General features: G+C 38.1%; 1 protein-coding gene across 5 annotated transcripts in view; it reads left to right on the top strand.

The window, feature by feature from the left end:
* COL14A1 (collagen type XIV alpha 1 chain) overlaps positions 1-18,904 on the top strand; it is a 116,008-nt gene that overhangs the window by 45,575 nt on the left and 51,529 nt on the right. For all 5 annotated transcript variants that reach the window (XM_063419056.1, XM_063418818.1, XM_063418971.1 and 2 more), the window contains exons 13-22: positions 116-245; positions 3,406-3,545; positions 5,188-5,314; positions 6,269-6,408; positions 9,402-9,534; positions 10,697-10,768; positions 11,488-11,639; positions 15,569-15,698; positions 16,711-16,833; positions 18,190-18,339. In XM_063419056.1, the coding sequence (XP_063275126.1) occupies positions 116-245; positions 3,406-3,545; positions 5,188-5,314; positions 6,269-6,408; positions 9,402-9,534; positions 10,697-10,768; positions 11,488-11,639; positions 15,569-15,698; positions 16,711-16,833; positions 18,190-18,339 (1,297 nt within the window). The remainder of the gene's footprint in view (positions 1-115; positions 246-3,405; positions 3,546-5,187; positions 5,315-6,268; positions 6,409-9,401; positions 9,535-10,696; positions 10,769-11,487; positions 11,640-15,568; positions 15,699-16,710; positions 16,834-18,189; positions 18,340-18,904) is intronic.

Here is an 18,904-nt window from a genome sequence, read left to right as displayed (position 1 = left end):
TACTCAGCAGAACCTTTGATACTATATCTAATTTCAAGTGTTTAACTGGTATTATTCCTCCTTGTAAGCTAATTCAGAAATAATAAAAATCTCTTTTGATTCATGGTGTTTTTAGATAAAGATTGGGGAGACCTCAACAGATCTCGAACTGGATGGACTATTGCCAAATACTGAATATACAGTCACAGTTTATGCCATGTTTGGAGAAGAAGCTAGTGATCCCCTTACAGGACAAGAAACTACATGTAGGTAGCTCAAATCTATATGCACTTCATTGCTAATAAAACTTCAGAATGCTCTTTGCACATATGAGAGCAGGCATCTGATTATCTGATTTGAGCAATCAGGCAGGCTCTTTATGTAAGTTTCTCCCTGTGGATACTCAATTTACAGAGACTGTGGATTTCTATGAAACACCTTGTTTTTGCAACAGGTTTGTGGACTTGTCTCTCTCATTGGTAGTGGTACTGTGGATGCCTATATTGATCTTGGTGAAATTCCTGACAGTTTGCTGAACTTGCTGAAGCTGAATGAAGGTCACTATGTAGAAAACAGAAACATGCTCTTTTTAGCCTCCTCTAGCTGGAAAACCAGGTGTGTGTGTGAGCCTGCTCAGATGGAGAAAGTCATTCCTCTGGCTCAGTAGTAGTACAGACAGAAAAGAAGCAAAGAGAAGATTTCTGTCCAACCCCTGCTGCCTAACATCTGGTAAATGGAGGGTTGGAAGGAGCCTGTGCACTTGGTTTGTTTTTAATAAGCAGCAAGGATTTTGCCAGCTGAATTCTGTCCTCTGCAAACTGTACACAGACTGTATGTCAGCTCTCTAAATAGCTCCAGCATTTGGAAGACAAAGGAATTGAAAATAAGCAATTGTGCTTCTGGGACATTTCTGGGACTGCATTCAGTGACATCTCTATTGCTCCCAGCAGGGGAGTGAGTGAATCCTCTTATTTTGTGCTCCTGGCATGAGTAACCCAGTCAGGGTGAAAGTGACTTATATTTAATAAGTGAGAGAAATACAGGCATGCAAATGCTGGAAAAAGAAACCCAGAGCAATTCCTTGTAAGGTCAGCAAGCAATAGTGGAAGAAGCTCTAGGAATGGTGTGTGCTGGGTCTTCTCTAGGAGGGCAGCTGTGGACAGACAAGTTCCAATAGCAAACTACTGCAACCTGGGCATGTTCATCGACTTGAAATAAGTGTAGAAGATTCTTAACAAAGAAAGTCAAATCTGTGGCTCTTTATTCCTTCTTTTCTTTCTCTTTATGCCTCACTCCTCATCTTGCACAGCCGCTCTGCCCCTGTCTCCCACCCTGGCCTTTGTTCAATATCTACCCAGTATCAGATTTTCATTTTTCCTTAACAGTAGTTTATATAGTTTTTGACTGTGCAGCTTCAATTCACTTCATACCATATGATCTTGGAGAATGCAGACCTCTTAGCCTGGCTAACACATTGGATGGAAGATCACATACAAATTCCAGATACATTGGCACAAGCTGAGCTTTCATGACCACTGTCTGATCACAGAAGACTGGGACATGTATTAGTCAGTCCATCATCACTACTGCTGCTACTAGACCAGGATAAAAAAGAAACCCTCACTTCTCTGCAAGCTTCATTTCTTTTTAGGATGACACAATGCAGTCATCTCTGGTCTATAGGACTGAAAGAATATGGATTCTGTCATATGCAGCTATTCAAATAAACCCTCTGCTAGCAGACTTTGATGAATCAGAGAGTGGGGCAATCTGGGAGGGAGAAAGCTCCTGGTGATCATGCCTGTCCCACACTGTTGGAGTTTAATAATAATGTCTTAGTTGTCCAGAATTTGATTTAAGCATTTTTTCCCTTTTTTTTCCTTTTTCTTTATTTTCCCCCATTTCTTTCTTTCAGTGATTATTTCTGGCTTACAATTAATGAATAGGCTACCTGGTATTTTCTTCCTGGACATATATCTGCCTGAAGAGTGATCTGCCAAATTTGCTGTAGTATTAGGTGTAGTATCTGAAAATCTGTGTTTAGTAAATAATATTCTGCTAATTGTATCATCTTGGTTACCGTAGCAAAACCTTCCCTATGCCAAACAGAGACGTGCTCAGCAAGCTCGTTCGAGAGTGTAGTTTCATTTTTGGGCCGGGATTTATCCAAGACTCACTGTAAATATCACGTTAGTCTGGCACCAGGACTGCCTGTCTGCTTGGGAGCAATGCTGTCAGGAGGCTGGATCCAAGAGGAGAGGGCTGAGACTGATGCATTCTGTAAGACCTGGATGGTGGAATGAAGTGCATTTCACAACTGACAGAAGGTAGAAAGGAAAGCCAGCACGTGATACTCCCTTCACTAGACTCAGAGGAATATGCTGAATGCCAGAATGTGTGGCAAACCCATCTACTGCAGTTCCAGTGTGTTCCCGTCTTCTCTTTTCTCAGAGCCAAGTTGACTTCACTGTTCCTAAGCTGGTTGCAGATTCTGGATTGATAAATGGCCTGGCTAAAGATCTCACATAATGTATGAGGCCTTTAAAATCTTTGCTTTTTCCCAGGTGCTATTGTGTGAGGGAAGCAGCTTCTGAAGTGGTGATATTTATCTGTCCACGTGGACTGGTGAGGAGTGTGTGTGTGCAGGCAGGATGGATAGAGAAAGGTTTTATAATTCAGAGGAAAGTAGCAGATGTTGGACTAATACAGAACCTACTGCTGAGAGTAACAGACAGCACAAATTGCTTTCTGTGGTGTGACAGAGAAGTAGATGTAATCTGAGGCTGTCTCTTGCATGACCTCATTTTCCTTCAGCTCGTGACAGTCAAGGAAGACATAGTATAAAAGTACAGCTTTAACTGGGATTGTTGTTGGGAAACAGCTAAGATTTCCCTTAGGATAGGGGAAAGGGTAGGCAGAGGTAAAAAGTTACATCTTTGGAGATCTTCTCAGCTAGTTATACTTTTTGGACAAACTTACCCTTATGTCAGGGTCTTTTAGGATTCAGAAAAGTTTTTGCCCAAATTCTACTGTCATGAAGTATTTTTGCTGGGATGCACATGAAAACCAAATGTGTATAACATAAAGATATAGCTGGCTTAAACTAATTCACAAATACAATCCCAAATCTATTGCAGGTGTTCTGTAGGCTAGAGCTTGCTATGATATCTGCAGTGAACAACATCATAACCTTTTTTTCAGTATCAGTTGAAATGCATTTAGCAAATCTGGAAGTTCTGTTTCAGTAAAGAGCTAAGCCCTTTTACCTGCCTTTAAGTGCTTTTGTAGCTCCATTGCTGTAGGCCTTTGAATAGAAATACTGGTGATATAAATTTTTGAATGGAAAACATTTAATATTAAGGCATGAAAAATATCACAGCTAAAACCTGAGATCACTTTCATGGTTTTATCTCTTTTCTTTTCAAGTGCCTCTAAGTCCACCAGCAAACTTGAAATTTTCTGATGTTGGACACAACAGTGCCAAGCTCTCCTGGGATCCTGCTTCCAAAACCGTAAAGGGCTATCGCATCATGTACGTCAAAACAGACGGAACAGAAACCAATGAGGTACATTGTGAGCACTCCTTCTCCCTTAACCAATCTCAAACCTCCCCAAACTTCTGTAATTATTAGGGGTAATGTTTATAAACAAAAGCTACCATGTAAGCTCTAAGAAGAGATTTGTGAGAGAATTCTGAAACTTGGTGTAAATAAGAGTTTGCTTAATATTGGACATGCGTGTGTCTGAGGGAGAGTGCTCTGAACAGTCTGGGGCACATAAACTGAGGGAGACCACTCAAGGGAACAGTGGTTTGCTAGGAGCAGGATCTTGACTAAATGTATGATATGGAAATATTTATTCTTGATTCCGTTCAGACAATAAGGCTTTTGATGTATCACATATCATGGACTCAAGCTCATTCAAAAAGACCATCTGAAGGCTTTGCCACATTTTCTCAACACTTATTGCTTTAATTATATGTTAAGAACTTTCTAGAAACAGGATTTGTCTTGAACAGAGGCAAAGACAATACCAAGATGTTCTAACTTAGACTCTTATATTTAATAATTTGCAATATTTATTTCTACCTTATTACCAAGGGTGCTTTAAAAGCTTCTTTTAGCAGCATGAATTCAGTGATGGAATGTAAAATGGGATGGAATGATTCATACTGAAATATTAATAAAGAATTTTTTTAAAATACAGATTTAATAAAAAAAAATGCAGTAAGTGGGTTTGATTATTAAAAAAGTCCAGATCCCTTAGGAATAACTTGGCCCTAAAGAAAAAGAAGTCTTTAATTGTAGTTATCTGTAATTATGTTTCTTCTGGGACATATCCAGCCTTTCATCTGTATAAAGTGGAATATTTGTATTGAACCTGCTGTATTGAAACTGCTCCCAGCTTTAGAAGGGAGCATATCTGCACAATGCTTTGTTTCTTTTTTTTCTGCAAGGGCCCTTAAAATTTAAATTAGAAATTATTGACCTCTTCTTATTGATTACCCTTAATATAGATAATATGCCTGACTGTACTGGTGACAGTGGTATTTGAACACCTCAGGCTCATCATAGTATACTTTGTAGTGTGAGTGAATGCTCAGTTCACTTTTCCTTTGTCTATTCAAAGAACAGGTGGCATGGTTTTGTTTGCTTTGCATTGGTAGCATTTTCCCTGTGGTGCTGAGCTAACGTGGCACAGAATTGTTGGACTGATAATCTGTTTACACAGTTTTGAGTTTTATGTCCCTGGCAAAGTCACTCAACTGCAGCCTGGAAAGAGACCAGACGAAACCCTCATCTGTGTCTTTACACATGTTAAACATAAGGGTTTTATTCAGTAATTGTCCATGATAAGGGGTTGGATTTAATAGCCCAAGAAGCTCTTTCCCCTTCTGGGTTCCTGAACATGCAGTGCTGATGTTAGCTGGACAGTTGAGCTTACCAAGGCTGAATTCTCCTTTTTCATGGTTTGCCCTAAGTGTAAAATTCTCATTTTTTGTAATTTGCCTATTGTAACTGGGTTTGTCAGCTTTCATGGACCCGAGTTTGTGCTTGTTCACTGAATTATTTCACATTGTTTCACTGAATTTCTCTACTAGTTGCATGACATTCTCCTTCTGTATCATTATTATTATTACCCAGAAGAATTTCACACATGATAATGCATTCTATGGTCAATACCTATGGCAAATTATGCTTTCTCTAGGTGGAAGTTGGTCGTGTTTCAACCCATACTCTGAAAACTTTGGCACCCCTTACAGAGTATACTGTTGCTATTTTCTCCCTGTACGATGAGGGACAATCTGAACCACTTACTGGCAGCTTTACCACAAGTAAGTATTCCTGAACTTCTGAAGGCTTTCCAAGAAGAACTTTTATACTCTCTTACGTTACTGGAAAGTAAGATCAGTTACAGCAAAGGTCTCTGGCTGTGAATTCAGATATATGGAATGATTTCTGTTATTTTCATTGGTGTTTTTGGCTTCTTTGCTCCCTTACTATAGGGCAAATTGCCTCTTTACTCACATGAGTAATCTCTTGACACCATGAAAACATCTCCACAGCTTTCTGAAGCATTATTCAGTGTGATGGCATTTGTATCTCCAGATGAAGTGTGATGAGTTTTGAATCATACATTTAACCACTGAACTATCCAGGCACTAGAGGGTAGAACATATACATACAGAGGAACTACATCAAAAGGAGAAAATACAGGACATTCAAAGTTCCTATAGTTTGTTTAACACAGTTATAGTTTCTGTAACTCTAATTCTGCATTAAGGGAATGGCTGATAACACATATAAATGCTTTCTGACTACAATGGGGAGAGAAAGGAGGAAGGGGAGGAAAGAGAAAGATGAAGTGGAAGAGAGAACATACATATTTGGAGCAAGATGTTGATGTATGCAAAATGCAAATGGAAATGCACATGGAGTCTGAAAAGGGCAGAGACTGGGACTTTGCTCTGAGGTACAGGAGGAGAGCCTGGTGCACAGAGCTCTGAGCAAAGGAGAGGGACTTAGGGTTGCATGGAGCTCCTTCAGTGGAGAGAGGACAAGGAGGCCTGTCCAGTCAGAATAAAGTCTAGTCCCTTCCTTGAACTGCACAACTACTTCCCTAAGAACAAATAAGTGGGCAAAGAATTCTGTAGTGCCTTTGTTGTCTACCTCCCATGTTATACTCTTCCAAGAAGCTGCAAGTAAAATGGTATGTGTCTAATGTTGCCATCTATGGAAATATCAGAGCATAATTCACTCTCATTTTTCTTATGTGTAATATTTTCCAGAAAGAGTTCCAGCTCCCCAGCATTTGGAAATTGATGAAGCATCAACAGATAGTTTAAGGGTCAGCTGGAAGCCCACCTCATCAAATATTGCTTTCTACAGACTGGCATGGATTCCTTTGGATGGGGGGGATTCTGAGGAGGTAAGTTGCCTTGACATTCTGAGGGGTGAAAAGGAGGGAGAATTCCATTCTGAGGACAACTGTGCAGCAATGTTTGCTACTTAAATATGGCAAATTGACTTACGGAAAAATCTGCCCCACTGCAAAGCTTTCTAAACAAAAATCAAAACAACATTCCAGTTTTGGTTTGAAGAGGAAGTAGGGAAAGAAGAGATATTTTGTGAATAGTCAGTCTAATCTGTAATGTGTCAACAGCCACAGAACTAGCTTTCTTGTTTGGGGCCACTTTAGTTTTTCAAGGTTCATGTTCTTCACTTTGATGTGAAGATGATGATGGTAGCTGAGCCAGAGTAATGATATCCTCACATAAAGCTCCAAATTTGTCTAATGTGCTGGCCACAGTAAAATTGCCTCTGAAGCTTTATTGGGTAACATTACAAAAAGAGAAGTGTACACATAGTATATTTATTAGATTGTTCATCTATTCATCTTTGTTTTCTCTTTTTTCCCCTCTCATGCTGTATTTTTTGCATTAAGCCCTTGTACATCTTGCTCATAGTACCCTTTCCATCAGTCTAAATTTTTAAATTATTTTCATCCCTTTAACTTTTCCTTTCTAATTTTCTTTTTTGAAGTAGAAAGACAAACACTTTCTCTCCTTTCCCAAATTTTCATAGTCTGTCTCATTTCCTCTTTTTCTTTATTTATTAACTCATTATTTTGGCTTCTTTTGTACTTCTTAGTCTTTAGTGACTCTCAAACATCTTGCTCTCTTGGCATCAGCCGTGTGTGGAGAGGCCACATCTGCAAACTGTTTATCTGGGTACAGAACTCAGGGGAAAACATGACATTTCCCACCTGGCCCTAGGTTTCATGCATTATTTTGTCATCCATTAGGGCAGAGAGCAGTCATTTTTTGCTTAGATTATTTTTCTGTAAATTTAGCTTAGCCTGATTCTTTTCCTCCCTTTCACCTAGTGAGAGGTAGTCATGCAAGAAAGAGAGAAATTAAAGGAGTGAGCAGGGAAAAGAAGGAGTTAGCAGATGAGTGAGTGAACACAGGTCATCCACTAGCAGTTTCTTCTGCAGTAGATGAACTGATTTGTTTCTATTTCAGTTCCACTGAGTAGCTGCCAGTGAAAGCCCTTGAGTCACATTTTTAAGTGAGATTTGAGGTATCTGTATTCTTTCAGTGTGAGAATAAATTATCAAGAAATATTTGAACTGCTAAGGTTCTACTTGTTGACTGCATTCACAAAGAACTGCTGGAGGCTCTAATATTTTAGAATGCTGAAACACTAAAAATGCCCGAGCTGCTTTCTTGTTCTCCTTGCATGACCTCTCTAATGGGGTCAGGCCTGGGATAGCTCAATACCTCCGGGCTGTTGCCTCTTTAAGCTTCTTTCCCCTCTAAGTGATCAGTCATGCAGACAAAGGACGTGCACTCCCTCGTTCTTTGCCCCAAGACCCAACCTGCCAGGACCTGAGTGGGGTCAGGGGACAGGGGCTGATCACACACCTCTCATCCCACTCTGCTGATGGGTGAGGAGAGTGCAGTCAGGTGTTAGCTCTAAAAGACCAGAATAAATTCAAGAGGGCCCTTTTATTTCTATTTTATTCCAGTAGAGAATGCATGCTGTTGTACTCGTGTGCTTGTTGCTGCTATTTGTCCTGCCCACTTGAAAGTTCAACACTTTGTGTTGTTTTTTTGTTGGCTGCATTAGCAGGGAGGGGAGGGTGAAGGAAGTGATGCTTCAGAAAATATGCCAAAGTTACTTGTGAGAGAGTAATTATGCATAGATATTTTGTAATGATTTGATACACTAGAGGCACTGGGGAGTTGAAAAGGAAGGCATTACATGCATGTACTTAGTATACAGCTAGATTCACTCAATTCTTATTTCTGAAATTTTCCCAAGAAATTCTGTGCCAGAAAGTGTGCAGCATGGGATGCCTGATTCATTACTTGATAGTTGTAGATGGCCCCAATTCATTTCTTTCTGCTTTTGTTTTTTTGTATTTGAGTTCAGAAGGTCTGTGATTGTGTTGTGGATCCTTTTTACCAGGACTAAATCAGGAAATCTCCTGTGGTAGTTAAAAGAATGAAGTGTGATTCGCTGTTTCTGCAAAGCCCTGTGGCAGATTTTACACAGGACACATATATTGTTTGATTTCCATTATAAGTCTAACTTTGATGTTAAGTATACAGTGACCACCTTTAAAAACTTACCAGTGTTAACCCAGAGAAAGGTTGTTTTATTGTAGTGTCTGTTTGTGTAACCTGAAAACTATTCCCAAAACTGGCCAGCCCATTTCACCAGAATTACTGCTCAAGCCCCTGTACCTTCTGTTTTATAGTCCCTTTTGTTCCAGCTCTTCCCCATCTGGTAATCCCTTCCAATAAATTAAAAGAAACACACAAAAATCTGAAGTGAAACCTGCTTACAATTCACATTGCATGTCAATCTTCTGCTACTGTCATAGCTAGAAATGAGGAAAATTACTATTTAAAATTTCACACCTTATAGCAAACTAATCATCAGCACATCTCTCCTAATCCTCAAGTCTGAAGCATGTGTTCTTTCAAGGTCCATTCAGAAGTGTGGAACCATAACTGAGATTGCAGTTCTGTATTGAAACAGCCTTTTTTATTGCAGGGAAGATACTGAATATATTTGTCATAGCAATGTTTGAGTAGAAGAAATATAAATATTGTTATCCTGTTAATGTTGTTTTTATTGATAAATGTTTTGAATTGTAGTGATTTAAGAAAAAAAGCCTATCATCTTTAGCAGTTAATTAACTGTGGGTGAAAACATAACACAATGCATTTTAAATATTCTTAAGTGTTTTTTCTAGATGTACTCTGTGGTATTAATAAATTTTTGGGCAGATCTGAATGTAGACTTAATTTATTTTAAAGGAGAATTGATTTTCCTTCTTTCATTTCAGTCAATTCAGGGAAAATAATCAGATGCAGAACTGATATTCTTCAATCTTGCTGTGTAACTTAGGTGGTCATAAATGGAGATGCAGACAGTCATGTTATAGAGGGTCTGTTGCCTGACACAGAATATGAAGTTTCTCTGCTGGCAGTTTTTGATGATGAAAGTGAAAGTGAAGCTGTTGCTATTCTTGGAGCTACATGTAAGACAAACTCTTGATTGTAATTTAAAAAAAATGTTTAAGTGATTTAAATTTGATCCAGATATCTTTTATATAAAACATAGTTCATCTTGGGTAGCTATAATGTTGAAGAATGTGGTGGTTTAGCACCAGGGCTTGCTGACTGCTTTTTGCTTTTCCTATTTAATATTATGTGATAGGTGGCATTGAATCAACATAGTGGTTTGGCTCCTTTATCTGAGCTGTGGTATTAATAACCTCTGGATCTGGGTAGATATTCTTCCATCTTACATTTTAATATTTAGTCTTTGAACAGGGTTCCTTGTGAAAAGATACATCAGATTTTGGAAGGGATGTATGTTAAATGCTTTAAAGTAAATAATTTACAGGCATTTCATTTAAGATGTTTGGCATTTTCAATATACCCTTTTCTTATTTATGTGATTTATACTAGAGTTTAACTAGAGTTGAATTCACTCTTGGCTGAAATAATGGTCCAAAAATCTTACCCAGGCCTCTTGTGACATTGACATGAAAGTAACAAAGATAAAACTTGCTAATCATGTCCAGCTTATTTTATAGTTTATTATCAAAACAATGGCCTGTATTTCAGGAAGATCGCTCTATTCTTTTTATGGATAATTACTTGGATAAGTAAAAAACTATATTTCTTATGTGTAAGTTCTAAAATTTATTTGCTTTTAGTAATTTACCTTGAGGCTTAATTCTAAGTCTTCTGTTAAAACAAGAAGCCCATACCCATCCAAAATGATGCTGATACTTCCCAGTGTTGCTGAGTGTACTTTCTGGTCTTTACTTGGACAGAAGTAAAACACCTCTAAAAAACTTTCAATTCCATTAATTTGACAACCTTAACAAATGGTCAAAGTAGAAGTCTCTTGTGCATAGTTCAGCCAGAAATCTGTGAAAATACATGCATTCTTATTTGATTATACAGTTTATGATTATGTCTTATCTGCAGATCTAAGTGCTAGTCTTGCAAATATATGTGCATAAAGTAAAGTAAATGAATAATTCCCTTGTAGTCTCTGAAATGTCTGAAGTGTGTGGGACACTAGTAGGTGTGAGCACATAGTTTCATTGTCAGAGTTAGACATACAAGAACAATACTGTGACTTCCATGTTTTGCTGAGCTGTTAGTGAGCCAAGTCCTGTTTTTCAGCTGCAAATGCCACCACAGTACCCACCAGAGTGACCACCACCAGTGCCACCACCTCTGAGCCCCCCACAGCAGGTAAGCAGAGCAATGCCACCAGGCTAAGTGCTGAGTGCAAAGCACTGAGGCTCCCCACAGGCACCTCCAGGGCTGGGGGCAGAGCTGTGATGCTGCTGAGGAGCTGATGTTCCTGGAGGGAAGGGACATCACTGCTGAAAGGGTCACACTGTGCTGCTCTGCACCCCCTGTGTGTGGCCAACCTCCTGCACAGGCCATGCATGGATGAGGAGCCAGCCCCTTACACAGGGTAGGGACTCTGAGTGATACCAGTGGTGTTACTTAGCCATCCAGAGACTAATATTGAAAATTCACCTAGAATTATTTCTCTTTTCCTTTATAAATGTGAGCTTGGACGCTTTCAGTATTTTGTTTCATTTTGAGTGTTGTCTTTCTTTTCCCACTGATGAGACAATTGACTTCTAGGGAATGACATCTCAGGATTATTTCTCTTCTGTAGCATGCTATCTTAAATCGTTTTAATGCTCCATAATCTGAGTAAGATAAACAAAGTAGATGGGATATTATATGTTAATATGAGTATAGGATAACTATTGTTTTTGTAAGTGCTTACAAGTTTTTATATTATTAAGCCCAAATATGACCGGTTTTTCCCCACTGTGGATCTTCAGAGCAACCACAACTTGCAGCTATTTGGTGATAATCAGCACAATATAAAAAAATATATTAAATCTAAAAATATAAGTGAGAAAATATTAATTAAGTATTTCTGGATTTAGTTTTTCGAACAGGAGTCAGAAACCTTGTTATAGATGATGAAACAACCTCAAGTCTGAGGGTGACGTGGGACATTTCTGACTACAGTGTTCAGCAGTTCAGAGTGACCTATCTCAATGCAGAAGGTGATCATGCTGAGGAAGCAGTGAGAATGGTCTGTATGGGTTTTGTTATTGGCTTCATAAGCTTGTTTGTTAATTGCTAAATCATAATATCTTCTTAAATGACAATTTTGTTGCAATTAGTAAAGGATCTGTGTTTGATATTACTGACAGCTTGAACTTCAAAGTTCTAATTGTACAGAACCTGCTGCACTGCAGGCAACAGCAGTCAAATGTAGGATCAAGGCCCAGTCACACAGATGTTTAATGAGTTCACAGTTAAAAGAGGAGCTGGCTGTCCTTTTTTTCCTGTATTTTTTAAATTCATCCAAGTTGCGTTTTTTAATTTTATTTTTTACTCCTAGATTTTTTTCTATCCTGAGATTGCATTTTAATGACACTTAAATGTTTGTACCAGACAGTCTTAAGCACTTTTTGTTTTCCTTCAAAAATTTTACCTCTCCTCTCTCCTCTCTCCTCTCTCCTCTCTCCTCTCTCCTCTCTCCTCTCTCCTCTCTCCTCTCTCCTCTCTCCTCTCTCCTCTCTCCTCTCTCCTCTCTCCTCTCTCCTCTCTCCTCTCTCCTCTCTCCTCTCTCCTCTCTCCTCTCTCCTCTCTCCTCTCTCCTCTCTCCTCTCTCCTCTCTCCTCTCTCCTCTCTCCTCTCTCCTCTCTCCTCTCTCCTCTCTCCTCTCTCCTCTCTCTTCATGTTATGCTCCATCAATGAAATTAAATTCAAATGCAGAGTTTTCACACTTCTCATTAATCCAAACATGTCATAATAAGGACAACACTTTTTAATCTAAGTGCCTGAGAATATTTGATATTTGTCAATGCCATGTGATGATCAGGATTAAAGTCATCCTACACAGAAAATATCTGGTCATTCATATTTTGGAAAATATTTGCAAGAATGAAGAGTACTGATGTACTCTCTTGAGCATATAGGAAACAAACCAAAACACACACCCTCCCCCGTAAAAAAGAAGCCTGAGCTCCATCATTTTAACATTTCACAATTTTTGAGATACTTTAAGAATTCAGCTAGGCTAAGTGCCTTTTTTAAAAATTAGTTTTAAATTGGGGAAAACTTAGTATTGTAGTGCTTGGTTTCCACGAAATCTGTTATAAAGTTTTGGGATGGCTCCATGTAGGTACATTTAAAAGATTAAGCTGTATATTTCAAGGTTATTTCCTTAGTAAATAACTCAGAATGCAAAAATATTCCTTATCATTCTTCCTCTGTGTCTGCCACTGAGTCACTTCTTTTCACAGGGCAGTTATATCAAAAGTATGGTTATTCTTTTTGATGTTTAGCAGCTGACATTTTTAGCCTTATATCAGGATATTTCAATAAAAATATTAAAAGCAGTTGAATATATTTTTTCTAGAAAAATATGAATCTATCTTTGTCCATTTCAGTTTTATTCATCTTTTATGAGACCCTGCTGGAAATGCACTTTTTAACCACCTATTTCAACCAAGACCTGAAAATGAGTTTTCAGTGTAGTGGTGTCCTTTTGGACTAGGAAACATGCTGCATGAACTTACCTCAATTATATGTTAGTATACTATATAATAAAGTGGAAAACTTGCACAGTATAATGGCACAAATTGTACTGTTCTTCTGAGAATAACCCAGATGTTCTGAAATTCAGATCCCAGATTTACTGTTTCAGCGCTCCAGTTGAGTTGGATGGTATAAATGTCATTTGTATTAGTATTCGATGACTATTTTGTCAAAATTAAATTAAAAGTGTAGGAAAGGTATTAAAATCGTGGCTATCAGAAGGATATTAGAGCTGATTCAAAAGTTCATTAAATTTAATTATAAAACTGTATGATTAAGTAGGTATCTTGGCTCTATTCTTATAAATTATTTCATTTTAAGCACATTTTCAAGCCTTATTATCTTTGGTCACAATTCAGTGAACAGATTAACCACATTTCATCTTTGAAATTAATCACATTCATAAATATTTTACTGAAAAAGGAATTATGTAAGATTATACTTAGAATTAGGCACATTTTAATCAAAGTGTATTTTATCATGTGACTTCAAGCACCTGATAGGTGCACAGCAGATGTCAATAAAACAACACAGATGTTCAATTTTAGAGGAGTGTTTATATGCTTTAGTACATTTTTTAGGCAGAACCCAAAAGTTTTGTGGAATTTGGGCTTACATGTACTATAGCGTGACAGTTCTGTGGTGAGTGCTTATGTTTTTTGGCTCTGATTTCAGTGATATAATTTTCAGTTACTCCTCCCTTTCCATAAAAATATTAATAAGCTTTATAATTCTTGATGCAATTGGCTGAAAATCAGGGACTTGAAAATGTAATCGAATACAGAAGGGTCAAGCTCTAAATTGCATGTGTGTTCTTGGGTGTGCTGTACATACTGGAAAGATCAAATTTTTTCTCTTCTTTAAAGCCAAAAATGTTTCTCACTGCTGTGGGAGATTATGCACATGTGGAGAGGAGAGAGTTCTCAATGCTTGCATCCAATATCCTAAAAATCTCAAAAAATTCGTTGGATTTTTCCAGAAACTTAGTTTGTGTGTTTTGAATGCATATGTACAGAAGAGGAACGTGGAAATCTTTCAAGAACATTTATTAATGGTTTAAGTTCAGTTTTGATCAAAGAATGAAGCACTTTGACAAGTCTCAACACCTCGGTGCACTAGATAAATTTCCTTCTTTTTATCACTTGCCAAAACTAGAAGTACTTTGAATGTATCCTGGAGTGTTAAACTGGTGAGACTTTTCTGGGGCATATGGTCAAAGCTTTGCCATCATCACAGGCATCAGTCTTCTCTGAAACAACAAAATGCTTTCATAGACTTCCTTTCTGCTTTCCCCTGTGAGTTTAAGGGGCTTATGCTTCTCTCAACTTCTTGCCAACTATGTGTAGTTGCTGGCTCAGGTGATAGATTCACACAATGGACATGAGCCAGGGAATGTCCAAAATGTGATGCTGGACCTTGGGACTTGCTTCCAACAGCATCACTTCAGAGCACAGATCTGTGCACAGGAAATATAGGACTAGGTTCTCTTTGTTACCATGCCTATACCATGTGATGTAAGTGGCTTCCATACAGACTTGGAGGCTCTCTGGGATTAAATTTTACTGGCAAGGTAAGCCATTGCAAGGCCTTGCTTGGCACTCCTGCCACCACTATTGTGATTCTGGTTGTTGAGGCTCTGGCTAAAATACAATAATCTGTTGAAGGGTTTTAGAACTAGCTGCTTGTAGGGAAATCTTCCACCGTGCTTAGTTCAGCAGGCTGAAACGTACTCTAGAACCAAAAACTGCCCAGAGGAATTTCTACAGCTGCTCTACTACCAGGTTGCCTGGTTGGGTTCCTCTTGCAGATCTTCCATGTTTCATGGCAGTTTGGGATCCTGTGGTATTTGTGGGATGTCATCCTAGTTCCTCTCCTAAATAGCTGCCTTCATTTGCCTGTCTCCAGACTAGATGCAGACAAGACAAACATGTTTTATTTCTGCTTGCTCAGTTCAATGCTTCCAGATCTCATAACCTGATTTTCCTTCCTCCCAGGGAAGGAGGATTTTTGGTCTCTAAAGAACAAAACAATCAGCCTTTATTACCAAGCTTCAGAAAATCTAAATATGTTCAGAATAAATACATCAAGAGGATGTATTTTGGCTATACAGCAAATTAGTTTAGGTATTTATGATCCAAAGTGTACCAGTGGTTTATGGACCTGTAGTGGCTCATAGGTTTAATATGAAACAGTGTCATCCTATAGGAACATTTCCTTTATTTTGTTTTGGTAAAATGGTAGATCTATTTAAAGGGTAGATAATGCAGTGATTTTATTTTACTGTAGAGCATCAATAATATTTGATGCAAGCTATAGGGCAATATTAGCAGAATGTGTTGTCAGAGACTATGTAAGATAAAGTGGTTTGTGTCTTGTTATCGAGCATGATTTTTTCTGCTTTTTCTGACCCTCCAGGTAATGGTGCCCGGCAGACAGAACACTCTGCTCCTTCACCCTCTGCTGCCTGATACAGAATACAAAGTTACCATAACCCCCGTCTATGCTGATGGGGAAGGAGTCAGTGTCTCAGCTCCTGGAAAAACATGTAAGTACAAACTTTCCGCCTGTCTTTGGTCAGGATATGCATGAATAAAGACTTACTCTTCGTGGCCTTTTTTTTCTTGGCTGTAGGAATATATTTTAGTATAAATGTGGGCTTATTTTGCATGACTTACATGACTTGAACTTTAAATTAATCGCAGTTGATTGATTTATAAACAATGGGTTTCTTCTAACAGACAAGCTGTATTTTATATTCAAATACTCTGAGTTTGCAGAAACTTGTTCAGTAATAATGCTGGTAAATGCTTGATAAGTAGCCCACCAAGGGCAAGCCAACTAATACAGAAAAAAAGTAAACAAAGCCTGCTGAGATGGTATCAAACCGACCATTGTACTGTTAGATTTGCTTTTGTGTGAGATCATTACTTTCTAAGGGTCATTAGAAATGCTGGTGAACTTTTTATAAAAGTGATTGCATTATCTCCAGAGTTCTGACCAAGTACCAAAAGATTACTCAGCTGTAGCTTGAGCTTTCTCTCCACTGTGTATTTTAAAAAATCCTTTCATTGTGCACTTGTAGTCATGATAGTATAATTTTATTGAATTGTTCTCCTAATTTACATAATGTGTCTTAATTGAAGTGCTATTTATGCAGGGACTTAAATCACTTGTAAGTAATTCCTTTGATTCCATTCTACAGGATTAAGTGTTCAAAAGAGAACAATTTATACATTAAAAACTTTAGTGCACTTCAATTGGAAGAAACTATACAATGTACAATTATCTCTAAATTACCCTACATTTTTAGGAAACAAAAGTAAGATGTTTTAAAAGAAGAAATGTAGGGACAAATTTTGGAATTAATTCAAAAATTCATTGTGTGTTGATTAGAGTTTGTGGTTAATCCACAAAGGATGAATTTGATTAAGAGCTCTGTCATCACCTGTGAATCTGAGTGTACTGGGTATCAGGCTCTTTTTCTTTGCATATTTTGATTTTTCTGTATAAGCTTGTATGAGATAACCTTGTAAAAGCCCAGTTTGGTTTCTTTTCAGTGCCCCTGTCTGCTCCTAGGAACTTGCGTGTCTCAGATGAGTGGTACAACAGATTGCGTATCAGCTGGGATGCCCCACCTTCAGCAACAATGGGTTACAGAGTTGTCTACAAACCTGTCAACAGTGAGTTTTTAAACTGATTTTTTTGTGGTCACTTCTGACTGAATGTTATTTTTTGCTCAATTTTGTTCTTAAGTCTATCAGTTGCAGTTATGGCCTTGAAAATGTCATTAATGTTGGTGTCTCATTTTTGAAATGGAAGTTTCATAGTCATAGAATGATGCAGTTTGGAGAGGATCTCTGGAGATCATCTGGTCCACATCCCTGAACAAAACAGGGCCAGCTTGGAATAGGTTTCAGTGGACTCTGGCCAGCTGAATTTATAATGTCTCCAAGGATGGAGATTTTAAAACTGCTCTAAGCATCTCTCCTGGTTTTTGACTACTGTCACTGGAAGTGTCTCTGTGAATATATAATAAATATTTCCCATTTTGCAAAATTTGCCTTTTTTCTCCTACATTTTCCTGTTTGCCTCTGAAGCCATTCTGTCTGTATCTTCTCTACCCCCTTGCATAAGGTAGGTGTAGGCAGCAGTAGATTTCCACTTAGACTTCCTATCCAAAGGCTGATTAATCTCAGCTCTTTCAGTCTGTTTTTTCATTATATCATGACTCTGTTTCAGGGACTATATTTTCTTTTTTCCTGTTCCTCTCTTCTGTGTTCTCCTGTTCTTCAACTTCCTTCCCCTCACAATAAAAGGTTTTAATTTCTTCTCAGACACTTGACAGTTTATTCATTGTCCATTTTGTTTGTGCTGCATCCTTTGCCCACATTGTACATTGCAGCTAGACAAGACATGCAGAATCCTTCAAATTTCTTTCAAAAAACAGGGTCCTCTATTGGCAGCAAACCACAGATGTGTGACTATTAAGGGACTAAAGTACTGTCCAAAGACAATACTGCTGCCTGGTTTCTGAAGTGTATCCAGAACAACCAGGGCAGGTGATGAAGGAGCTGTTTGCTATTCTGATTTGGGAAAGTTTCATTCTTTTCTATTTTCATTATCATTTTTGCACAGTATTAAAGGATGCTGTTGTATAAGAAGCCCTGAGGGACTGCAGTGCTGGCTGGCATCTACTGTCTCCCCTGTTGGTCCTGGCACACAACCAAACTGGGGAGATATTTGGCTGCCTCTTTAGAGCAGTAGTAAGTCACTGAAGCAGAACAAAAGGGTCTTAACAGATGCCAGTGTCTAGCTCTGCCTTAATGAATCCCACTGCTGAATTTCCCAAGTGTGTTTGTTGTGTCTTCTATCCATGCAAGGATTGAGGAGAATGTCTTTGTATTTGTGTATGGTTAAAAAAAAAAGAAAAAAAAAAGGAAAAAGGCAAACAATAGCAGTATCTTTAGGAACGCATGTAAGTTTTTCTAATTTAGTGGATGAACAAATTATTTTCTAATTTATTTCATTTTTTGCAGCTCCTGGTCCTGCACTGGAGACCTTTGTAGGGGATGATATTAACACCATTCTCATTCTAAATCTCTTCAGTGGAACGGAGTACAGTGTTAAAGTATTTGCTTCATACTCAACAGGCTTCAGTGATGCCCTAACAGGCGTGGCCAAAACCTGTAAGAATGATGATTTCATCTGTTCAGATCTCTACAGGCTGGTTTTCCTTACCATTATGGCTTCCTGCAGCTCCCTGAATAAATTTTCCTGTGGAAGGCTTTCTCAGTCATGTGCAAACTGTTTTCCTGAAATGAAAGTCTCTCTTTCTATGAGACTATACCAGGCTTTAAAGTGATCTGCTGCACATTAGCAAGACAGGAATCATAAAGCAGATATTATTTATTAGCCAAAAATGTATTGCCTAGTAAGAGATGTAAATTTCCTTAATGGAAAGTCTATTTAGTGTATTTTTTTCTAGCTTCATATAGAAGATTATTTGCTCTTTATATAGCTAAAGCTCAATTTTAAATTAGATTTTGACACAAATTCTGCTGGTTTTGGGATACCTTTATACTTATTTGTAATAACTGAACTTTTGAGCAGTGTTCCTAATTTAGTTTTAAGTAAATTGCCTAAAGTTCTAAACTTTTGTTTTTAAGGCTCACTGCTTTTTAAAATTCTTCATTTAGATTTTCTTGACTTTTTAAGCAGCTATGGACATTATTTGTTAAAAATGAATTGGCA

This window comes from Prinia subflava, chromosome 1 (genome assembly GCF_021018805.1).
Source record: "Prinia subflava isolate CZ2003 ecotype Zambia chromosome 1, Cam_Psub_1.2, whole genome shotgun sequence".
In the NCBI taxonomy this organism is placed as follows: domain Eukaryota; kingdom Metazoa; phylum Chordata; class Aves; order Passeriformes; family Cisticolidae; genus Prinia; species Prinia subflava.
Note: the sequence above shows the minus strand (reverse complement) of the source record. Positions and strands in the feature narration are given on the sequence as shown.